Below are 26,666 nucleotides of genomic sequence, written 5' to 3' on the forward strand. Positions count from 1 at the left end.
CAAATGTGGAATTATGAATTCTTGTTGCCACACAAATGAATCACATGTAATCAGAAAGTCTACCAACAATTTGACAATCATGGGCAATAGTCTCTCAAGATACCTGTCATATATATTTCAAAACTACAGTATACCCCTGATTATTCAGGGTAATGTGGGGGAGAAGATGTACGAATAATTAGAAAACATGAATAATTGAGATATTTTCAAACATGTGTTCATTGTTTGAAAGTTTGTTCAAGTTCTGTGAGTACGTACTGTAGGCCTGTTTATTTCTTAGAATAGTCTGTGATATTAGACTGCTTCTGAGAGCAACTGACTGGTTTTTTGCACAACAGTTTGAATTTTTCTTGTAGCAGTAATAACATTATACTAAAACCCCTCTGGGCATATAAGCTAGAAAAGTATCCACACATTGCAATGCAGTACAGTGACTGTCAAGGTCATGTCTTCACCTCCATTTTCCTATTCACTGTGCTCTTATTTGTTTTGTTGTGAAGCAGTGACCACAATTACAACATCACTAGTGTACTTGAAGCCAGGTTCACAGGCACTGAGCTTCAGCCACTCATTCAAGTTTTCTTCTTTGACATCTTCAAAGCCATTTAACCCAGTTGCCATATTCATTATTTGTGCAGTTGTCATTTCTTCATTACTGAAACCATGAAAATCGCTTTCTACTATGTCTGGAAGAATTTTCTTCCCTTGACTTCAGAAATCCTACATATGGCATCCAGAATTGTCAACTTCTTCCATAGCACCACCAAATCATCCTCATTAACAAGCATTCTCAGTAGGCAAGCCGTGTAGTGCTGTTGTTACCAACTCAGTTATGCCTTGGTCCATTGGCTTTATAATGGCCATCACATTAGGCAGTAAAAACTTGGTTACAATGAGACCATCAGCATATATGAGAATCCTCTCATTGGGTTGTGAAGAAGCATTATTAAGCAATAAAACAGCCTTCTGTGGCAATTCTTTCTCTTCTAGAGATCATCAAAGCTTGTGGTACAAAATTTGTGTGAAACCAGTTTTTGAAAATTTCACTATCCATTCATGCTCCTTTTCAGTTGTAATAATGCATAAGGTGACACTCAGCTGTGATATACGAAGGTCGGAACTTAAGTAGTCGCAACTTTTTATCCACAACCGACACAAAAGAGTTACATGTTTGCACCTGTTACTTTCCTTCAAAGTAGTCACCAGTGTTGTGTAGAACCCGTTGCCAGCGACGTGGAAGGGGTAGTATACCGTTAGCAGAGCCTGTTCTGTTGACGATTCCAATGGAGCCGTCTGCTACCTGTAGAATCTCTCGAACAGTTCTGAAGCGAATGTCACGAACTGGTTCCTTCATCTTCGGAATCGAGTCAAAGTCACAAGGACTTAAGTCCGGGGAGTATGGTGAATGGTACAGTACTGCCCAGTCCCACCGCCCGAACAGAACAGCCACAGTTTGCTCTGTATGTGCCCGCGCACTGTTGTGCAAAATAATGGGTGGGTTGCGCACAGAGTGTCGCCGCTTCTTTCACAAACCCGGTCCCAAGTGATGCTCCAAAAACAAACAGCAGTACTGTGCATTGACGGTCTGCCGTGGAGGAACGTAATCAGGGTGTATACGTGGACAAGGAAAAAAAATTCCCGGATTTCCCAGTTAAAAACACAGTTTCTCCCGGGTGGAAATACATTTTTTCTGTGTTATGTGACATATTTTTCCTCGTAACTGTAAAACTTATCAATCGTTTGAATGGTTATTGTTTTATACACCGGCGTAGAATTTCTCAGCCCTTTAGAAAACGAAACTCAGAAAAAAAGATAATGTACGCTGCTTATTTTCGTATTACGTAAGTATAAATTCAAATTCCACCAAACACCTCATGTTACTTTCCGAAGCATTGAAATCGAGATTGCGATGCGCTTTTGTAAGCCATTCGTACCTCGTGTCACGTGATCTCGCCAGACAATACAGCGGATATTCAGAGCTTAGGACACGCGATGTACTCAGCCAATAGCATTATCACTGATAAGTAGCGTGTACACACAAATAGGAAAAGTTAATGGTGTAAATTAATATACATAGTGTTGCTTCAAGAAAAGCAGAGCTTTCACATGTAATATTGGTCTCAGAGACTATTAGGCTGCAAGAGAAGCTAAACTTTCATGTATAACGTTGATCTTTTATGCGCGTGTTACACTTTAGGATACATCACACAAATGTGCCAGTAAAATTTTTAATACAGACTTAAACGCCTGATCTTCTGGGCTCAAAATTTTTTCTAAACAGTTGTCCTCAAATAGCTGATTTTTAAATGAACTAAGTGCGATAAAAGAACCAAGACATCAGAGAAATTTCGTGAACCATACTAAAATGCATAATTCGGCTTAACATGCATAATTCGGCTTAAAGTGCCCATTCGTATGTCCAGATTCGGTTGAAAATTTTATTGGACTAGCAGTACTGTATTATCTCATTTTTGGTTCTTTATTATGGCATAATACCATACGTGCTGTAAGATGAAAACATGCTCTTTTGAAATGCAGCGAACAGTTGAAAATAGCCAATAGTGTGGAATTAAAGACTTCATTTCAAATAAATTGACTGCCTCAGCCGAAAAGATTAATAAAGCCATAATTCTTTAGCAAACCAACAAAAATAACTTCATTGTTCTGCAAGGTGATTAGTGCTTGACTGAAATTGCTGCCCGGGGCAGATACCGCTGTTTGCTCCCTGCGAATATGGCAGCTTGGGTGCGCCAGTAAAATTTTTCCGGGTATCATCTTGCTGCTTGCTTATACAGCTAATAGCCACAGTTTTGTAGCCAGAAGTGGGAGAAGGTACATGCGCGAATCAACTGGGCATGCAATGGGCCCGCTCGCAACTGCTCACACGAATCTAATGTAAACAGTTATGCCGTCATGCTCATCGGAGGCAATTTGTTGTCATGAAGCATTGCGTAGTCTTCCTAAAGCCTTTGACACACTTTGCTACTGGCCGACGCTTCTATGAGCACTGTGTTTTGTTGTGTACATGGCACATTTCTTTTGCAACTTAAGTTTTATTTTAGTTTTTTTCTCTCGTTCATGTATTATTACTGCAGTATTATTCTGCTGTATCGGGATGCAGTAATATCATTTGTTAGATTATTATTTCTTACCAGTCAAAATAACAAAAAAATGACTGAGAACAAAAATGAAAAAAATCCCGGAATTCTGAAAAATTCCCGGGCTTTTCCCGGTTTTCTTCTGGTTGTCCTGGGTCATATACACCCTGGTAATGCATTAGGATAACACCATCACAGTCGTACACAAGAATCACCATAACTTTAGACAGGTCCACTCACACCATCAACAGAACAGGCTCTGCTAAAGGTATACTACGCCTTCCACATCGCTGCCAATGGGTTCTACACAACGCTGGTGACTACTTTGAAGGACAGTAACAGGTGCAAACATGTAACTCTTTTGTATTGGTTGGGAATAAATAGTTGGCACTATTTAATTTCCAACCCTCGTTCTTGAACACCTAGGTTTTATTGATTTTTCAATCACTACTATAGTTCAATTCTTTTATCTTGGCGGTTCGCGCATGCCCGCCCAGACGCGGGAGATTGCTGCGTTGCCAGTTGCGCGCGCCAAGCAAACTTACGTTTAGGGGGGAGCGCGCAGTTTATGAAGTAAAGCCACTACGGCCGCATTAACCCTTTTGGTGCTACAGAGACGTGCTCCCCACATTTCGCGCTGTGCACGATTTTGTCATCACTGCACTGCTCGCCTGTGCAGACACTGGTGTTCCGACTGCTTTGACACACTTATCATTCGATTTCACAAAAACTATTTGGCCCAAAAATTTGAATTTTACACATCTTCTTGACTGATACCTTCCCCCCATAAATGACTTAATTTTGTTTCGATGTTCAACGCAGTTATTGTGCAGCATTAAATGTAGTAAACCACTGCACGAAATTTTTAAGAGTTTGCAGAGGTAAAAGTCCATAGCGTATACTTTCCGTATGGTTGATTTCAGTTGCCACTCGAAATTTCAAAAATTACATTCAAACGAATAAAATTCATGAAGTAAGACATTTCGATATTGTTCTTAGATAAAGAAAATATTAAGCACAGAACAAGGATTGAACTCGGAACCTTTCGCTTAGCAGCCAAACACATTAACCATTACGCTAACGCAGCTCATTATTCAATATAGATCCTGGAGGACTTTAAACTGGGACGCAAAATACCGCCAAATACTGTTATGACTATGAATTACTCACGTTTCGTCGAAGTACAATAGGAAATAAACAATTAGTGCTGTTCTTTATTGCGAAAAAGCGATTAGTGAGGATGATACAAACACCTTTCCTTGCTATCGCCTGAATTAGGAGGCTTATTGCTTGTTTGGTTTAATTAATTAATAATATATGAAGCAATTGGTATAAAGAATGTTTTTTGCAAACTTTCTATAAAAGAAATTCTGCTATCAAGACATTGATTTCATTCAGTTGCTTTATTTATGACTGAACGTTTCTAAAACTGAAGACACTCGTCCGTGCTCTGTACTGCAGTCGAGCTCTGGCAACGTCGTTCTCTGTTCATTGGCTGACTGTGTTTTGTGACGTTAGATGCGCAGAACGAACCTAAACTCGGCCGCCGTCATAAATGACGCGCACTTTAGTTTCACTTTCTGGTTCCCAGAGGCATTAGTGGTGCAAAAAACTGTTATGCATTCCTTAAATGACTTATATCCAGGAGCACAAACTTTGCTCTTAAAGGCAGTGGTTCTGGTTGCTAGACATTTACAATACAGACCACTTTTGTCTGCATTATATATCTGGTATGGTGCGAAATTGTTTTCTTGCACAGATTTCTGGAGCTCTTCCCAGAAGGAATCAGCTGCTGTAATATTTGAATTAAGCCACTCTTCTTGCACTGTAAGTTTGTGAATCCTGTGATCTTTCACTCTGGTTAGTCATCCAGATGAGGCATTAAATTCTCCCTCTAACTCAGCTTCAATATTTAGCTTTTTTGGCACACATCGACCTTAAACAATGACACCTTGTGATCATTTTTGACTAAGCCATTGCAAAAGAACAGTATCTCATTCATCAAATGTAGATCTCTTCACGCTTTTTCTTGCAGATAGTCCTTCAGAATTAGAATCCCATTTCCTGACAAAATCCTGTATTTTCTACCAATTCTTTTTAATGTGCCAAACAGTCCGCATTCCAGTACCATAACCGAACAACCTGCATTCCAATACCATAATCAGCAATTATAGTTTTGTAGCAGTTTCCCCATTCTCAAATCTTTCAATTAATATTAATATCAACATGTATCTCTTTCATTTCTCCGTCATCTGTTTTACTGAGTTCTTTTAACTTGCTTCATTGACACTTACATATCAATTAACATCAGAAAACTGAGTTTGTTTTCGATTTACACAGAACAGGCTACCTGGTGACAATGGAAATGGTATTCTGTTGCCACATGGCAGTCATTTAAACAATGGAAATGACAGTTATTGCTAAGTGTTGTTTATTCCAGTTTGCTGGAGAAAAATATTGCAAGCTTTTCAGATGCACAAACAATCTGCAAACTAGACAATCCACACGCAAATAATCAGGAAGACACTATCTTGAGAACTAACTACTTACTTCTGTCAGCCCCTCCATAAAAAAATTACATATTATCACAGGTACACTGATGGTGCTACAATACATCCTAGATAAAAGCAGCTCTGCTCTGTGAGGAGCATGATTTTAATGTTTCTCACTTGCCCAATCTCATGATGGGGAAATTAATTGCCACAAATTCAGCTCTCACTTGAAGGTGCTTTTAATGTCTTCTCGTCATTCATTCAAGTAAAGTATACGATATTTTGTGAATGAAGGTGTGTGCAGAGTTCAAGTTTAAATCCATACTGCCTCATTTAAGAAGACTTGAGCAATTTTTCCACAAAGATTCCCGAACTCCAAATTTCCTGCAAAACGTGGCATTCAGAAGTTGATAAAATGATGGTTTGGTGGCGATGCCTCTTACTCAGAGTGTAAATGTGAGGCTTCAGTTTCAGATTCAGAAGCACTGAAAAAACTACTGAAAAAGATATGACAGACGGCTTTCACAACAGACAGGTGTCAAATGTATATCTCGTCACTCTGTACTTTAGTTATCACACCTGAAAGTTTTTTACGTTTCATGTTTTTGAGCATTACTTCAACCTTATAGAGAAAGGAGTGGTGCAAGGGGGACAGCAATTGTATTGCACAAGTAATGAAGGTCAGTTTCACCTTAATGGCATGTGAATAGCCACGCTAATTACTATCAGTTCACCAGAAATCCTCACACTGTTCACAAATTCCTCTTCACGATAACGAGTTTCGTGTGTGGTCTCTGACTGTCGAATTATTTGGTTCAATGTTCTTTGAAACCAATGTCGATACAGATGTTTATCTTAAAATTTTTGAGAACTTGTACTCTCAGTTAAAGGAGCATTTTTTGCAGCGAGATGGAGCTAAATGTGCTATGACATATCTCACCTGGCACTGTCTTGTATCACAGATCTTTAACAGAAGGTTGCACAATAATCATAGGTTCCTAGGCACCTTGTTCACATGACTTGTCTACTTGTGATTTTTTTGTATGTGCAGGATACAAATAATAAAAGAAATGGTAGAAAAATGTTAAGAAATGGATGACATTTAATGCAACTACTAAAATCATATTGTTACTTTATTGCACTTGTTAAACAAATAACCATTTCACAATGATCTTATTACATTTTTAATATGATAGGATTCGTAAAAAGAAAAACAACTTTTCACCATTCACTTTGTTTTAGGTCGGTTGGTTGATATGGGGGAAGGACCAAACAGTGAGCTCATCAGTCCCATTGGGTTAGGGAACGACAGGGAAGGAAATCAGCCATGCCCTTTCAAATGAACCAACCCGGCATTTGCCTGAAGCTATTTAGGGAAATATGGAAAGCCTAAATCAGGATGGCCGAATGTGGGTTTGAACAGTTTTCCTCCCAAATGCAAGTCCAGTGTGCTAACCACTGCACCACCTCTTTGTTTTAGGATAATCATTAAGAAACTACTCTGCTTTTATTACAATGCTTAATACAGACATTAATATTCCCAAGAGAAAATGTAAAAAAAAACATCACACAAGAAGTCGTCAAACTACAGGTAACAGGTGCCACAAAAAATGAGATCCAACAAGACAATATGTTTCAAAGGCAATCAGAGATCATAACAAAAAATCAAATACAACATGAAGTGCACGTTAAAACCTATTTCTCATACCATCCCAAAAGTAGAGCACACATTTGTGAATTACTTACAGCTCATTAGCAGCCAGTATTTGCAGTGCTTCGGAGACAAATGCATAAAATGTATAAAACAGCACGTCGTCCCCGTACAGGCGTAAATCGACAGGAGCCAGTTTATCCCTGAAAAAATATTTCACTTCACATAACACACTTATAACAATCACAATAAGGAAAAGAATGAACATCTTCAAAAATCAACACTTCAACATTATGGCACTCTAAAGTATTATATACAGGGTGATTCTTATTAACGTTTAATCCTCAGTTCTCTGCTATAATTTCTGACACAGTTACTTGCGCAGATGACAGGTGTCCTCCACAACATAAATGGTGTATTTGGACAGTTTGAATGGTGTATATGACTGATTTTAGAAGTGTTTTATTTAAATCCAAATATAATACACTTAATACACATATTCAGTATGGTATACAACAGATGGTAATTATTTTAGGCAAGTGTTTGTTAACAGCTCCAGTACCTCTCTCATAGCCGTCAACTTGTCATTCTTGCTACAAACACCTCTATCAGGTATACTATCTAACCTCAGACATCTCAAGTGCACAATCTGAATCAGTTTTCACTCATGCATAAGTAGCACAATTCAAATCCACTGCCATCTGACTTACCTCACAACTTTGATAAACTCTTTCTAGAATGTCTCCGAGGTCCAAACGGATATTAAAAACCAATCCTTTTCCTAGAAAATTTACCACGAACTTCATTTAAGTATATATTAATTTATTTAGCATCAATACATTTTGCAATAATGGGTGTAACATTTTCGTCCGAAAATGACATTGTAATATATATTTCTTTGTTGTATGAGATTCATTTTTAGGTGTAGTAATATAACAAGATCTTTTTTCTAACATGGATAGGATATTTACTTTTCCTCCATTTAGATACTCCATCTTTCCCTAAAAGAAATACATGCTACTGAATTACTTCTTCCTGCGATTCATATTCAATATTTTCTGACACTTCATTTTCTGTTACTGAATTGTTACGACTTTCATGCACACAGTTCTCATTCTCTGAGTCAGTAATATCAATGTCAGGATCTCCATTACTCATCGCACGGAATCACTCCAGCCGTACATCAAGATCTCTGCTAAACTTTGTCCTAGGTTCTTTTGCCTTAGCAATCTATTCCACAAACTAAAGGTATAGAGAATATTTACTTTTTGCAGATAAGTATTCTAAGTGAAAAGCAAATTACCTGCAATTAGTTTCGATACACCTAAAATTGCGCACACGAAAGCTGGATTGACTGTAGGAAAGCAGTAAAGTAACATACATTTACTTTGTTCCAGATTGTAGCAATGCCAATGATGGCTGACGCTAATGGACGGAGAGTTAATGGAAAGAAAATCGTGTGGATGATGAGCAACGTAGGGTTAAAAACCCCAGAAGTGGCTTAGATAACTCTACACAGATGGCGAATGTTGAACGTGTGACGTCACCAGGCGACATACCTTGCCGCACGTGCAGTGGTGGAACCTATCAGTCTCTCATACTCAATCATCACAACCCAAGTCGAGTATTCACTTTTGTGTGGCTCCGGGCCTAAGTGCACAACTTAAGTGCGCGGGGTTCAGGTCTCTCGTCTCACATCTGGCAAGCAGTATTTTTCGCATTGCTGTGGACAACTATGTGTTTACAATGAGATAATAATCATTTACAGCTTCTGCAGTCACCGCTGGTTAATTGCAGAGTACAGTACAACAAAAACCTATACTGCATCACGAGTAAACAAGTATAAGCTTCTGATTGCATCAAAACCAGTAAATCATCTACATGTTCTTTACTAAATAAAGCTGGAGGGGGACAGGGATAACTGGAAAGAAACACAAAGTAAGAACAGTTTTTGCTCGGTTACGGCAAGGACAATAATTTCATAACATATACATTTACAACATGTCACATTCCCAACTGCTGCACGTGTGGCGAGGTACGCCACCTGGCAACATCACACGTTCGACATTTGTTACCCTCTTTTGGGTATTTCCCGCATCTGCAGCACCGAGAATCTTATATTACATTACTTGCCTCAGCATCATCTACGTCACTTTGAGGGTTTTTAAATGTTAATAAGAATTTTTACACCACCTCCTTACCTCAAATGTAAAAAGGCTCGGAATAGAGGGGAGTAGTTAACGAAATAATAAGCTGTGAAACAAAACAAATCATTAACCAAAATTAAAGCAGTTGTTGCTGTGTTCACCCTCTCTACCAGCAACCCAGCATTATGCGAGTCGCCTACATGGCACTCGCAGGGGCCACACCTGCAGATGACAGCCAGTGGACTCCGTGCGTCCACTGGGTTAACAGGTCACAATGGGAACACCACCTGAGGTCACTGGCACGGAAAGCGTCAGTTGTAGTGTCACAGAATTGTTGACACATGTATTTATACCCACAATCCCAGTTAAAGGCACATTTACCTACAAATTGTTTCTGTATCTTAAAGCGCACCATTATTTCACACAATTAATTTTTATTTCACTAGTGTTTGATTGTCGTTGTTATTGTTTTCTTATTTCATGCACAGCAAGAGACTGCCACACTTGGCTGGGATTCATCCACTCTATTGCAGACCAGTCACTGTCACGCCTACTGTGCGGGCCAAAGATGTTGATACGATGGGCTCCAAGACACTATGTAGATGCTGTTTTTTTTTAACATTAATTATTGTTAATTGTTTTTTCTTTTTTCATTGGAAGAAGTTTCTAAGAAAGGAATGGGGACATGTAATTTCTCTCTGCTGGCCAACATGTAACGCAAATGGAGAAAATATATTAACATCTTAATAAAAAAACTGGACTACATTTTATGACAGCAATGAAAAAGCAATTGCAATTAATTTTTTTTGTGAGTTAGCCTCCTGTTCTAAAAAACTGTTAACCAACCTACTATTTGAGATTATATATAATAGAGGGAAACATTCCACGTGGGAAAAATATATCTAAAAACAAAGATTATGTGACTTACCAAACGAAAGAACTGGCAGGTTGATAGATACACAAACAAACACAAACATACACACAAAATTCAAGCTTTCGCAACCAACGGTTGCTTCATCAGGAAAGAGGGAAGGAGAGGGAAAGACGAAAGGATGTGGTTTTAAGGGAGAGGGTAAGGAGTCATTCCAATCCTGGGAGCGGAAAGACTTACCTTAGGGGGAAAAAAGGACAGGTATACACTCGCACACACACACATATCCATCCGCACATACACAGACACAAGCAGACATATTAAAAGGCAAAGAGTTTGGGCAGAGATGCCAGTCGAGGCGGAAGTGCAGAGGCAAAGATGTTGTTGAATGACAGGTGAGGTATGAGTGGCGGCAACTTGAAATTAGCGGAGGTTGAGGCCTGGTGGATAACGGGAAGAGAGGATATATTGAAGGGCAAGTTCCCATCTCCGGAGTTCGGATAGGTTGGTGTTGGTGGGAAGTATCCAGATAACCCGGACTGTGTAACACTGCGCCAAGATGTGCTGGCCGTGCACCAAGGCATGTTTAGCCACCGGGTGATCCTCATTACCAACAAACAATGTCTGCCTGTGTCCATTCATGCGAATGGACAGTTTGTTGCTGGTTATTCCCACATAGAAAGCGTCACAGTGTAGGCAGGTCAGTTGGTAAATCACGTGGGTGCTTTCACACGTGGCTCTGCCTTTGAACGTGTACACCCTCCGTGTTACAGAACTGGAGTAGGTGGTGGTGGGAGGGTGCATGGGATAGGTTTTACACCAGGGGCGGTTACAAGGGTAGGAGCCAGAGGGTAGGTAAGGTGGTTTGGGGATTTCATTGGGATGAACCAAGAGATTACGAAGGAACAAGACGGTTAATACAGGAAAGACGTAGAATGTACCAAATGAAAGAGAAAATACACTTTCGCCTCCGCAGCTTCACGTCAGTGGAAAGGGTTTCCACACATATAATGGACCGCTGATGTCTATTACGAACCAAATAAATTACAATCCAATGCCAAACGTCACTGCCATACTCGTTGGGAACAGGACCCTGTCTTTCGTCAATACTGATGGATGAAAGCTTATTAAAATATCACCAATTTCAGGTGTTTTCCACAGAGACAAAAGAAGGTTCACCCTGTAATTTCTATAAGAGCATTCCACAACATACTGCTGCATAGCTAGGGTGAACACAAAAAATATGCTGTGTGGAGGATTCACCGAAGGAGATGCACTGCTCCAGGCAGCAGATTGTGCAGAACATTTTCAAACATATAAACAGTTTGAAACTTCCTGGCAGATTAAAACTGTGTGCCGGACCGAGACTCGAACTCGGGACCTTTGCCTTTCGCAGGCAAGTGCTCTACCAGCTGAGCTACTCAAGCACGACTCATGCCCCGTCCTCACAGCTTTACTTCTGCCAGTACCTGGTCTCCTACCTTCCAAACTTAACAGAAGCTCTCCTGCGAAACTTGCAGAACTGGCACTCATTCTGGATATAAACAGTTTGTTGACAAGTTTTGGTCCACTGTTGTTCAAGAATGATAGTGGCAAGCGAATCTGCAAGAGAAACTGATCACTATACCTGATAATATAATAAATATTTTCACTCAGTATTAGATTCCATAGATCTCATACATCAAGATGATCGAGCTGAAAGATATAATTTGAATGCGTGGTCAAATATCCAAAGCAATAACATCAGCATGGTAACAACACTAACCACGGTTGGCACTCATACACATCACCACCAAATAATAAGCAGAGAAATTTCAGTTGTCAGGGAAATAATGGTTACCAAAAGAGAGGCCAGAAAACAAGCCTGCTGACGATAACCGAAAGAGAAAGTGGGGGCATGTATTCACAAAATGCATTTTTTTACAGAGCTTCAGCCAATGTAATATCACGAGTTTATTTAACGAGATCAAAAAGAGTATGCATATACCAAACTTATCTGTTCAAAAGTGTAAAATTCTGACTGCAGTGGGTGGCAGGTCAAGAGGAGTAAAACTACAAACATGCATACCTGCCACCATTAACAAGGTTATAATCAAATGTACATTTCTTGTGGTGGGGAAATTAATAGTTAACTACATTCTCAGAATGTATTTCTTTTGGCAGTGCAAAGTAAAGATAGATTTGGGTAATTGCAAGTGTTATTTACAGTTGGGCAAATGTATGATTTCATTTTAACTAGTTAGAACAAAAACAGGTCATAAACACAAAACAAAGGAACGTAGATTTGCAATTCTTTTACCCTGACTTATTACGAACAATGTAACGAACAGTCATTACATACACATATACACGTGCAAATGTTACGAGATAAGGTAAAGGATTCTCCCTACTTATCTCAGACACAAAAAGATGTGTTATGTATATTACTTTTACAACATACACAGGTGTCTGAGATGCCACGTGGGATTATCAATGATTATGATTATAAAACGGATGTTTGCCCTCACACATCATTCTGTCTTTCATCATATGCGATACCATGGTCAAAAAAGGAAGCAGTAAGAAAATAAATTGAAAGAATAGTAAACTGAAAGATCACGGAGACCTCACAATCACCATATTGTAGTCCTCTTTTAGCCCCTTCTTTTTGAGTCATCAGCCCCTTCACTGGTTTGATGTGTCCTGCCACGAATTCCTCTCCTGGCCTACCTCTTCATCTCAGAGAAGCACTTGCATTCCAAGTCCTCAATTATTTGCTGGATGTATTCCAATCTCTGTTTTCCTCTTCAGTTTCTACCCTTCAAAGTACCTTCTAGTACCATGGAAGTTATTCTTTAATGTCTTAAGAGATGTCTAAACACTCTCTTCCTTCTTCTTTTCAATGTTTTCCATATATTCCTTTCCTCACCCATTCTCTGGAGAACCTCCTCATTCCTTACCTTAACAGTCACCTAAATTTCAACATTCTTCTGTAGCACCACATCTCAAGTGCTTTGATTCTCTTCTTTTCTGATTTTTTCACAGTCCATGTTTCACTATGTACAATGATGTGCTCCAAATGTACACTCTTAGAAATTTCTTCCTCAAATCAAGGCCTGTATTTGATACTAGTAAGACTTCTCTTGTCCATGAATGCCTCTTTAGCCAGTTCTAGTCTACTTTTTATGTCCCACTTGCTACATCCAATATGGGTTATTTTGCAGCCTAGGTAGCAGAATTCTTAACTAGTACTACTTCATGATCACAAATCCTGATGCTGGTTCTGGCTGTTCTTATTTCTGCTGCTTCTAATGACTTTCATCTTTCTTTGACTTACTCTCAATCCGTATTCTGTACTCATTAGACTGTTCATTCCATTCAGCAGATCCTGTAATTCTTCTTCACTTTCACTGATGACAGCAATTTCATTGATAGCTTTCATCTTGAATTTTAATTCCTCTTTTGAACCTTTCTTTTATTTCTGTCATTGCTTCTTTGATGCATAGATTGAAAAGCAGGGGAGAATAACTACATCCCTGTCTTACACCCTTTTTAATCAAGTGATTCATTTTTGGTCTTCCACCCTTATTTTCCCCTTGTGGCTCTTGTACATAGTGTATATTACCTATTGTTCCCTATAACTTACCCGCCACAAACTGCTTGGTGGCTAGCGGAGTATATCTATGTAGATATGAAGAAAAATTTATGGGATTTAACACTTTCCAGTACCTCAAAACAAAAATGCAGCTGATGGCATTTCTGGAGTTAACATCATTTTTTAGGAAATTCATACCGAATCAACTACTGAACACTGGTGCTTTGCTAAATTACTATTAAAGAACAACAAATGGTCACGAATAAAACAATGCCAAGGACTTTGATACTATTAAAAAGCTTTAGTAAATGCTAATTTATTACACCACTTGGATATGAGTAAAGAATTCTTCTTATGATGCTACATGATAAGGAGCGGGGGTATCTGTTTCTGATCAGATAAATAGAAGGGGAACCAACTGTATCTGTAATTAGTTTTGCGAGTCAAACCCTTACAGAATGCAAGAGACTGTATTCAGTTACAGAGCTGGAAGCATTGGCAGTGGTTTGGATGTTCAGAAAATTCCAATATCACCCATGAGGGAAACATACAAAAGTATTTTGTGATCGCCAAGCCCTGTCATTTCTCTTCACATGCAAACTATCTCACAAACAAATAGCAAGGGGGTGCATCTTCCTACAAGTATATAGTTTTGAGGTCATATACATAAAAAGAGAACAGAACATAAGAGCAGTCACACTTTCACAGCTCCCACGAGGTTTCAATGAATTTGCCATACTAACGGAACAGATTTTCGCATTTCATTGATGAATGATGGCACATACGTTCCTACTACTTAAAAATATGTCACAACATGCAATAATTACAAGAAGAAGATCTGTGCAAGCAGGAGGTCATGCAGAGAATTTGAGAAAATTATAAAGAAGATTTAGGTAAGTACTCCAATTTAATCAAGTTGTACTCTTTCATCATCACATGGCGGAATCAACCAGGTGGTGCTTAATTCCACCACCTGGAGCCATTATGAAGTATCAAAGTGTACTAACCAAATTGTATCGAACAGCTATTTTCCCAATGTTTGCCACAAAGTACAACATGTAATAAGAAGATGTGTCATATGCTAGAAAGCAAAACATTCAAACCAATTCTGTTTACTACAGTTACTTCCAATCATCGCCACAAAACCCCTAGGGTCAGTATCATTTGACACAACCAACCCACATCCAGAGGTCAGGGGTGGGGTAAAGTATGTAACTGCACTGTATGATGTTTTTTTTTTTTCCAAGTACCTCCGTATGTACTTTGTAAAATCAGTGACCTCAGCTCCTATTATTAGAAGCATTATGAGTGATTATTTCCCCAGAATTGGTAAACCGGTAATGATTATGACATATGCTGCATCAAATCTAATGAATAATAAGTGGATAAATTTTGGAAAGGAACAGCAAATTAAACATATTTTGGTTTCAAAACTCCACCCAGTGAAACATGTAATTAAAGAATTCAGTAATTTAATCAGGACATACATCCCAAATACACAAACTAAATAGATAGAATATTTGACTATTTTCAATAAGTTGTTAATAATTTATCACATACTTCCAGTGGTCTTACACCAAGGGAACTAATGTTCCACAAGTCTTAAATTGAGGAATGGGTAAAACCACTGTCATGTATTCCTCAAGATGAGTTATCATTAGACATTTCTGTCTTGCGGTGTTCGTTACATTATGCAAATTCAAATGTTATTTACTATCAGTATATAAAAATATCAATGTACTAGGATAATCAAACAAGCATGTTGTACGAAAATGAATCTGAAATTTGCTTGAAGACAATTTGCCAAATAAGTAATGGCGTAAACCTGTAAATATCTGTAGCAATAAGAATAATTAGAGTAAAACTGATTGAAGACAAATATTCACTTGTATCAGCACGAACAAATAAGAATAAACATTTGTGCGTATACAACAAGAGCAGTAAAACTGGGACAATTTAAAACATGTCACTCTGTAAATAGAAACAATGAAACTCTGACAAAGCAGGAGGAGGAGAGAGTGCTGATTCCTTATCGAGTTGATATACATACATAATACACCATAGAGTAATTCAAGATTAAGTTACACTTTACTGATTTTTTTGTTTAATCTTTTTACAAAATATTTTTTGTTAGCAGTTCAATAATAATTCAAATAATAATAATTCAATCACAGAAATAATCCTTAGAATGTGATCTTTAATTACAAATATTCACTTTTGTACATAATCACCAGCCAATTGGATACATTCCTGCCAACAATGAACAAGTTTTCTGAAACCGTCACGGAAGAAGTCGACCCTCTGTTTCCGCAACCACAGTCTCACTGTTATCTCAACGTCTTCACACGTTCTTGTGAAATGGCGAATGTGCTTGCAATTTCTCTCTGAGTGATAAGATGATCATCCTGAATCAATCTGTCAACATTTTGATTGTGAAACTCGGTTGTTGCTGTCATAGGATGTCCAACTCTCTGTTTGTCATGCAGGTCAGATCTTCCCGCCTACATCCTTAAACTTACTCGCCCAATGACGCACAATACTCACATCGACACAACCACCATAAACTGCTTTCACTCTCTGATGAATCTCCTTTGGGGTGACACCTTCTGCTGTCAATAATTCAATAAATCACATTGACTGACCATCTGCACAGGGTTCCATACTTTACACTGCAACAACACAACCGTTCAATGCTAAGGCTTCCTGCGAACTAGAGCTGTAGAGAAGAGGCTACGGAACAAGCCAGTACCTGCCACATGCCAATGCTGCCAACTGGTTAAGAGTAATGAAGGTGGAGGCATTACTTTTCAGTCAACCGACGTAAATATAATGAAAGAAGAAAGAGTAATATTTTTTCCTTTAGTTTTGACAATAAACTTTACTAGCTTATAACAGATTATGGTAAATTGCACAGAGTAATGAGAACCAAAGGCATGACTTCTGTGAAATAGCAAACGAAAGTTGACAAGTATACAACATTTAACTTTTATTAACTATCTCCTTCTGTCTGTGATGAGATGTTGAGAGAGCTAGTTGTGCCAACCAGACATAATATTCCTCTGTAATGAAAATAATTACATGGAAAATGTAATTACCAATGTTGTTAGAAGCAAAACTTTTTTACTTATTCCTCTGTGAAACTACAAGGGAAGAATTAATGGTGTACAAAAGCCGCGGCACAACGGAATGCAAAAGTACATCCGATCACCGAATCCAGGCTCAACAGAAACAATACAAGATGTGTTGGGCGATCCACAATTAACGCACAATGTGGTGTCACAAGGCTTAGGCCTGTCACACCCCTAATTAAATCGACCAAGACTTATACAAATAATTGTAAGAACAGTAATTATTATTATGTTCTTTAAGTTTGTTTTTAGGTTTTCAGAAATACTGTGGGAAGAAAGTTTATTTATGTTGCAGATAACGTGGAAGACGTTGTCCAACGATCACCAAGAAAGTTCGATGTAGCGGCAAGTGGGCAAGGAATAAAACGAATGCTGCAAACTAAAGCGAGCCAAGGAAGAGCCTGGGCCGCGAGGGCGTCAAGCTTCCTAGGTCGTTGTTGGACAACGTCAAAGGAAGAGATATTCTGCTTTCTCTTTGTAAACAGATCGATTGAGTCTTGTAAGGTTCATGTAGAACGTGTAGGCGGGTGACACATTAGGTGGGACCTGATGCCTGTAATACTTCCACAGTTATTAAAAAGGTATTAAACGGCAAAACCAATAGTTCATCATTTATATAGATAAAAAATGGTAAAGATATAGAAAAGGAAGAGTTGCGGCATCAGAACGAAAAGTGATACATCGCTCAGCAACGAAGAAGGACGTAAACCGCAGGCGTTACGTGGTGAAAAATTAACTGATGAAACAGTAAGTCTGTAATTAAGCATAAAGCCACGTAACACTGCAACAGGAACTGAAATACTAGTGCAGAGACAAAAGATGATCTTCAGTATTTTCAAGCCCATCAGCATTTATCCAGAAAGGACAATATACATACATGTTAACACTATGTACAAAAGATCACTGTAACAACTTTTATCTAATGATTCTTTCAGTTTCGGAGGGGCACCTTAAAACAACATAATTAGACATTTTCTATTTCCTTATTCATTAGACTCTAAATGAGAGTAAAATCACAACCTTTAATAAACAATGAAAACTCCTGGTTCGAATATCAACAATATTAGTTGATTACCTTAGTGAATGTACCAGGAAGGAGGCTTAACAAACAGTGCAGTGGGAGGTACCCATTGCCATGTGCTTCACACAGTGGTCTGCAGAGGAACGATGTAGATGTAGTAGAGATTGCTTAACACTTAGGTGCCGACACCCGTAAAAATACGGGCGTGCGCGGCCTGCCCAAAAGTCCAGCGCCTGTAATTTTACGGGCGCGTGTTCTCATTCTTCCCTTCCTTCCTTTGTGTGTTCTTACGGCTCCCGCTTGTCTGGGAGGCGCTGCATGGACTGTAGTTCGAGTATTGGTCACTAGATGGTGCGGGCATGCTGTGGAAGGGTGTGCTTCCCCTTTTATTTGTCGGGTTTTGTGAGCGGCGATTTTTTCCCGCGCGGTCTCAGTAGTGTCGAGATGGCGAAGCACGGCTTGATGGACGAAGAAATTGCTCGCGAGTTATATCGTGATTTAGAAAAAAGTGGCGTTGATTTGTCAGAGGAAGATATTGTAGATGACTCTGATGATGATGTGGACTATGTTCAAGAAGTAGTTTCTGGCAGTTCAGGTAAAGAATTCTGACAACAAAACATGTATAATTTTTGTTCAGATTTTCACTAAAACAGTTCTCAGTACATAATTATGATTTTATTTGCAAATACTACTCTTCTGATAGATTCAGGTGTCCAAGCACTTCAGCAGCAAGTAATCCCGTCGATATTGTGCCTGAAGAACGAGCGAGACTGAGAGCGTGGGGGAAGCCAAGACCTGCGCGCCGCACTGATTCTGAGGAAGGTTGGACGACTACTGATCGTGCACCAGATATCGATCTAGTCTCAGGACAATCCGGAATATGCAATATTGTCAGTTTAGACCAGAACAGTGCACTTCTAGAATTTTTTTCATATTTCCTCACAGACAGTATGATGAAACATATAAAGGAACAAGCTAATCTGTATGCTCAACAATGCATCAGGAAATCACGAAGCACAAATTCCCTTTCACCCACCTGCTCATTATCAAAGTGGAAAGGAGTTACACTTATGGAAATAAGGAAGTTTCTGGCAATTGTAGTCCATATGTGTGTATGTGTGAGGCCACATATACGAGAGCACTGGTCCGAGAACCCTGTTGTGTCTTGTAATTTCTGTCCAAACATCTTGAGCCGTGGCAGATTTCTTTCTATTTTGAGAAACTTCCACATTAGTGATAATTCCTTAGCTAAGAGGAAAGGAGAAACTGGCTAGGACCCACTGCGCAAGGTGAGACCCCTCCTAGATAATGTGTGTGCTAATTTCCAGTGTGCGTATTACACCATCTCAAAAAATTACAATAGATGAAGGCATGTGTAAATTTCGAGGTCGTGTGTATTTCAAACAGTATATGCCACAAAAACCAAATAAATATGGTATGAAACTGTATGTGTTATCCAAATCTGACACAGGTTACATCTGGAATTTCTCTGTTTATGCGGGTGAAAGGTCTGACACGGTGACTCTGGTAAAGACATTGCTTGCAAATCTGTCAGGAAAAGGCTACCCTTTGTTTACAGACAGATTCTAGACAAGTCCAATACTTGCTTCAGAACTGGGAGCTGCAAAAGCTGCCCTTGTGGGAACAACAAGAAAATCTCGGCAGGGACTGCCTCGTGCTATAAAAGATCCGAACCTTCAGCGAGGTGAACTTATTTTCAGGCGTAAAGGAAATATGTTAGCACTGTGTCAGAAGGACAAAAGAAATGTGCATATGATAAGTACAAGGCACACTGCTGAGATGGTCACTTTCACTGATCAGAGAGGAACAGAGAAGTCAAAGCCAGCCTGTGTAGTGGACTACAATAAAAACAAGTTTGGTGTTGACGTATCAGATCAGCGATTGTCATACGGCGCATTTGAACATCGAACTGTGAAGTGGTGGAGAAAGTTGGCATTCCATGTTATACTAATGGCGATTGTAAATTCCTGCATATTATACAATAAGGTTACTGGAAAACAGCTCACAACATCTCACTTCATGACAGTTATCTGTGCAGATCTTGCACAAAGCAAAGATCTTGAACCCCCGACCTGGTCCATCTGGACTCTCAAGACTATCAACTGGAAATTATTTCCTGGAAAAGACTGAGACAGAAGTAGGTAAGAAACAGAAACAAAAACAGTGTGTAGTGTGTTCTCTGAGAGGAAAAAAAAAACTGAATGGAAAAGTGTGGCGAAAAGACACAACCTACCAGTGTAGTGAATGTAAAGTAGCATTGTGCAAAATGCTGTGCTTCAAAATTTACCACACAAAGAGCAAAATTGCATCCTAAAATAGTTACAAGAGGTTACTGTAGATAAGATATACTGTATCCATCATAATTACAATTTTTGTGTAAAATAAAAAAAAAGTCCTTCTAGAAAATACAGTGAATATACTTTTGACCAATTTTTCCTTTTTTCAAAAACAATGTTATAATAATAACACTTGTCAAAAGTATGTATTAATTCAAGAGAAAGGTATTCTATATGGTTTTAAACAAGAAAGTCTAGGTTTCTCAATAAGAGTAATTTTATTGCTATAACTGAAACCTTTCATGAGTTGTAGTAGTTTAAAATACGTTAAAATCAGCCAGTCTTTATAGTAGACAGCCGCATGCAATGGCTCAGGACCCAAAGTGTTAAAAACCCGCATTTAACCAATTCTTGACTACTGTTTAACGAGTCAGAATAAAGGTAGAGGAGGAAGACTCAAAGATGATGTGGACACAGATTTATTTATCAATGTGAGGGCATCACAAAACTCCTCAATCAAATCCCACTGGAGGGGGCAGCAAGAATGGTGCTGTGACAGTGGTAAATCTTAAAAAGTAGTGAGCCACTGAGGTTGCACCAAGGGTAAATCCTTAACGCTTGCTTGCAGAGAAGTCTTGGTGTACAAGTTCTGTTCAAAAAATTCTGGAAATTTGTCCACAAATTTTTTCTACGCTTACCTTTGACTTATTGACCACAGTCTCCTACGAAATACTCTGCTCCACAATTGATACTCCCCTGCCAATGCCGCATCCACTTCCAGAAGATGTCTCTGAATGCATCTTGCTGGATCGCACGAAGTGCCATCTGCAAATTTTCTTATATCTCATCTATCGTTGCAAATCTTCAACCTACCAGCAGGGTTTTCAACTTTGGAAATAAAAAAAGTGCACAGGGGTCAGGTTTGGAGAGTATGGAGGATGAGTCAGGACAGTGATATAATTTTTTGTGCAATAGTCACACACCAACGAGGATGAATGTGGATGTGGGTTATCGTGATGCAAGAGCCGTGAATTGTCTCGCCGCTTTTCAGCCCGTTTCCTTCTCAAATTTTCTCACAGGTGTCACAACACGCCCCGACAGTACCATCGATTAACAGCTTGTCCCTGTGGCATGAGTTCATGATGAACTAATCCTTCAATGTCAAAGAAAAATATCAGCACGGCTTTGACATTTGACCTGACCTGACGAGCTTGTTTTGGTCTCTGAGAAACTTTCCCGACCCACTGTGAAGATTGAACCTTGGTCTCAACATTACAACTATACACCCACATTTCACCACCAGCTAAGATTCTCTTAAGCAACACATTCTCATTTGTGCGATCCAAAAGCTCTTCACAGATTACAAATGTCTTTCTGCTCTTAACTCATGAGCCATGGGAAGAACTTGGTGGCAACACGATGCATTCCAAGATGCTATGCCAGGATTTCATGACATGATGCAAGTGAAATGTTACATTCGTCTGCAATCTCTCGGACAGTCAGTCTTCGATCGGCACGCACAATTTTGTTGACATTCCTGACAGGAGTGTTGTCAGTGGATGTCGAAGGGCATCTTGAATGAGGGTCATCTTTAGCTTCAATCTGGCCATTTTTAAATTATGATAACCATCCAAAACACCACATATGGCTTAAGCACTCAGCATCTCAGTCTTCCTGTATCATTTGGTGTGTTGACGTAAAGGTTTTCTTGAGTTTCACGCGTAATTTAATGCAGGTGTGTCGCTCCTGTAACACTGCCATCTCGAAGTTTACAAACTGTGTGACACAATGTTCTACTCAATACAGCACTGAACAATAACTAACAGGCATGCAACAATGAAACTTCTGGCCATTACACATTAAAAATCAGTGTGTGCAGGGATGCCAACAAAATTTTGCTCCAACAACCACGGGCATAAAATTACAAATGTTCTGGAATCTTTTGAACAGATCTTGTATTTTAAGTTTGAGAGAGAGAAAAGGTTGTGTCCACAACTGTACACAGATTTAAGAAGCCTTACTCTCGTAACTCAGCTCAGCCTATTATCTCATAATATCCTGTGAACTGTCGAAGGACAACAGGCAGGCAGATTCTATATTCCTAGATTTCCACAAACCGCTTGGCACAGTGCCACAATGCAAAATGTTAAGATCTGAGAATACAGAATACGTTCTCAGATATGCGAGTGGCTCCAAGACTTTTTAAGTAACATATTCTTGTAATTCGTCCCGGACAGTGAGTGTTCATTGCACAAAGGTACTGTCAGGAGAGCCTCCAGGAAGTGTGGCGAGAGCGTGCTCACTCTCTATATACGTAAACGATCTGACGGAGAGGGCATGCAGCAGCCCGCAATCGTTTGCTGGTGATGCTGCAGTGTATGGGAAAGTGTCGTCGTCCTCTGACTGTAGGAGGATACGGGAAGACTTTGACAGAATTTCTATGATGAATTGAACTTGCTCTAAATACAGAAATCATAAATTAATACAGATGATTATGAACAACAATCCTATAATATTCAATAACATTATTACTTGGGTGTTTTTTGTGACAGTCATGTCAATTAAATATCTAGGTGTAATGTTGCAAAGTGACACAAAATGGAACGAGCATGTAAGGTCAGTTGTAGAGAAGGCGAATTGTCGACTTCGGTTCATTGGGAGAGTTTTAGAGAAGTGTATCTCACCTTTAAAGGAGACTGCACCGAGAACAGTTGTGCGACCGATTCTCCAGTACTTCGAGTTTTTGTGACACTCACTAGATCAGGGTAATGGAAAACACTGAAGGAAATCAGAAGTATACTGTCAGATTTGTTACCACTCGGTGTGATAGACACATGACTATTACAGAAATTCTACGGGTAGTCAAATGGAAATCTCTAGACAGAAGAATGCATTCCTTCCTCAGAACACTATCGAGAAAATTTAGGGAACTGGCATTTGCGACAGACTACAGGACAATCCAACTACCACCACCACCACCACCACCACACATCTCGTGTAAGGACTGCGAAGACAGGATAAGAGAAATCAGGACTCACAGGAAACATACAGATAGCAGCTTTTCCCCTCACTCTATTTGCGAGTGGAACAGGAAAGGGAATGACTAGTAGTAATACCGGGTACCCTTCTACATGCACTGTATGGTGGCTTGTGGAGTATGTACAGACATGTAGACCTCTTATCACGGTACAGCCACAATTCCATCCCACTACAGGTAGGGTCACATGTTACAGCAGTCACATTACACTCCAGCTGAGCTGCAGTAACTTTGCAGTAGCCTACACAGCGGTGACTATCGGCTATCAGTCTACTCTCGTGAAAGGTCACAGCAGCTTCAAGCTCGGCCTCCGAGTTCTCGAGCACACTATACATTGCGACATAACACACCGACAGCTTCGACAGCTGCTCCAGTATCCGAAACATTCAACTGCTCCTTCAGAGCAGCAGTGCCTCAGAACTATCTGGGAGGGAATTGTCCCTCGGGCACACCTGCTGTTCTCGCTACACAGCTCTGCACCCCTTACACTTATACTCGCTCTCCTGTCATTAACTACACCATTCCTCCCCTGCCTGGAGCTCCCCCCTCACCCACATTTCTTTCTGCTCCCCACTTTCCACCCTCCTCCCACCCCTCCCAAAGGAACCAAGTGCACAGTGGTTCTGACACTGGACAGCTTTCATTTCCCCTGATGGCCAATCCTATCGTGCAGATTAACCCTTTCAGAGCTGTTTTTTTTTTTTTTTTTTTTTTTTTGGGAGGAAGGAAAATTTTTCTTATGTGGCAATGCTCTTACATGACTTTTTAATGATTTTAGATCCAAGATTTCTACAAAAATATGTACCTATTTTCAAAACACACTTTGTTCACTTGACTTCATTTTATGGACTAAAATACCTAATTACAAAAATTCTATATTTAACATATAGTAAAATGATCATCAATAATTACCATGCAAAACAGCACTAAAAATATTGAATTATACAGTGGAATATAGCGAACCAGCCACATCTGTGATCCTGGTGGTCATGAGCTGATGCACACTGTTACATTCACTTGCTGATAGTTCTTTAGAGATCCCCAACAGTTGGCAGCACTTGGGCACAATGAAAAGGCTGAACATTTACAAATGTGTACCTCCAGTTTCTACTGGGAAAAAACACTTCTTTTGTAGCTAAGAGAGTAAACGTTAATGCACCCAGTTGTAGCCAGAGGGTTTGGAAGGGTTAAAACACAAAACCTCTTGCATTGAGTCTTGCAAATGACTGGGATCACAATATGTTCAGTATTCAACTTTAACTCCCTTAAAAATACAAGTGTGCCTAAACTAACAAAAGGGTACTGTTATTTTATAGGCTGGCTCTCTTGATATTTACCTTCGTTCATGCGCATGGTGTTATGTTTCCTGCATGACTCTTAGTAGAGTACAAGTATCAGACACTAGATGATACAGGCATGCTGCAGGTGTGCACATGTGCTTGCGCGCGTGGGGGGGGGGGGGGGGGGGGAGAATTATTTTTGCAGTTGCACATTTTATTTCAGTTCTTGTAACCTAAATTGCATTAATTTGATGAGACAGTTTGACTGATGATGATACTGCTCACAAGTTATCTTGTGATCTTGAGGTTAGTGATGTAGATTTTTTGGAAGTTAGGCAGATGATGGAGCCCCTTAGGGATATAGCGGAAAGGTCGGCGAAGAAGGTCAGTGTTCACTCTGTCTGCTTGCCGGGGGGTCTCATCCGAGATGTGGAGGAGGCCCTGCCAGCAGCGATAGAGAGCACTGGGTGCCCCCGACTGCAAATTGTTGCTCATGTCGGCACCAATGACTCCTGCCGTCTGGGTCCAGAGGTCATCCTCAGTTCATACAGGCGGTTGGTGGAGTTGGTGAAGGCGGAAAGCTTCACTCGCGAGATGGAATCTGAACTAACTATTTGTAGTATCGTTCCCAGAACCTATCACTGTCCTCTGGTTTGGAGCCGAGTGGAAGGCTTAAACCAGAGGCTCAGACGATTCTGCGGAGATCTGGGGAGGAAATTTCTCGACCTCCGCTATCGGGTGGAGAAATGTAGGGTCCCCCTGAATAGGTCAGGTTTGCACTACACGCAGGAAGCGGCTACAAGGGTAGCGGAGTACGTGTGGAGTGCGTGTGGAGTGCACATGTGGGTTTTTTAGGTTAGAGAATTCCCTCCCTAGGCCCGACAAGACGCCTCCTGAGACACGACAAGGTAGTAGTAGGCAAAACGCAGCAGGGAATAACAGTATTAATGTGGTAATAGTAAACTGCAGGAGCGTCTATAGAAAGGTCACAGAACTGCTCTCATTAATAGATGGTCACAATGCCCACATAGTACTAAGGACAGAAAGTTGGCTGAAACCATATGTAAACAGTAATGAAATTCTAAACTCATATTGGAATGTATACCGCAGAGACAGGCTGGACAGTGAAGGGGGAGGTGTGTTTATAGCGATAAAAAGTGCAATAGTATCGAAGTAAATTGACGGAGATCCGAAATGTGAAATAATTTGGGTGAAGGTCACGGTTAAAGCAGGCTCAAACATGGTAATTGGATGTCTCTATAGGCCCCCTGGCTCAGCAACTGTTGTGACACAGCACCTGAAGGAAAATTAGGAAAGTATTTCGAGTAGATTTCCCCACGTTATAGTTCTGGGTGGAGATTTTCATTTGCCGGATATAGACTGGGAGACTCAAATGTTTGTAACGGGTGGCAGGAACAAAGAATCCAGTGAAATTTTTTTAAGTGCATTATCTGAAAACTACCTTGAGCAGTTAAACAGAGAACCGACTCGTGGCGATAACATATTAGACCTTCTGGTGACAGACCCGAACTATTTGAAACAGTTAACACAGAACACGGAATCAGCGATCATAAAGTGGTTACTGCATCGATGATTTCAGTCGTAAATAGAAATATTAAAAAAGGTAGGAAGACTTTTCTGTTTAGCAAAAGTGACAAAAAGCAGATTTCAGAGTACTTGACGGCTCAACACAAAAGTTTTGTCTCAAGTACAGATAATGTTGAGGATCAGTGGATAAAGTTCAAAACCGTCGTACAATATGCATTAGATGAGTATGTGCCAAGCAAGATCATAAGAGATGGAAAAGAGCCACCGTGATACAACAACCGAGTTAGAAAACTGCTGCGGAAGCAATGGAAACTTCACAGCAAACGTAAATATAGCCAAAGCCTTGCAGACAAACAAAAATTGCGCGAAGCGAAATGTAGTGTGAGGAGGGCAATGCGAGAGGAGTTCAATGAATTCAAAAGTAAAGTTCTGTGTACTGACTTGGCAGAAAATCCTAAGAAATTTTGGTCTTATGTCAAATCGGTAGGCGGATCAAAACAAAATGTCCAGATACTCAGTGAC

General features: G+C 39.8%; 1 protein-coding gene across 3 annotated transcripts in view; it reads right to left on the bottom strand.

Moving 5' to 3' along the window:
* Positions 1–26,666, bottom strand: part of LOC126210462 (uncharacterized) — an 86,669-nt gene that overhangs the window by 11,457 nt on the left and 48,546 nt on the right. For all 3 annotated transcript variants that reach the window (XM_049939696.1, XM_049939695.1, XM_049939697.1), the window contains exon 4: positions 7,337–7,444. In XM_049939696.1, the coding sequence (XP_049795653.1) occupies positions 7,337–7,444 (108 nt within the window). The remainder of the gene's footprint in view (positions 1–7,336; positions 7,445–26,666) is intronic.

This window comes from Schistocerca nitens, chromosome 10 (genome assembly GCF_023898315.1).
Source record: "Schistocerca nitens isolate TAMUIC-IGC-003100 chromosome 10, iqSchNite1.1, whole genome shotgun sequence".
NCBI classification, from domain to species: Eukaryota; Metazoa; Arthropoda; class Insecta; order Orthoptera; family Acrididae; genus Schistocerca; species Schistocerca nitens.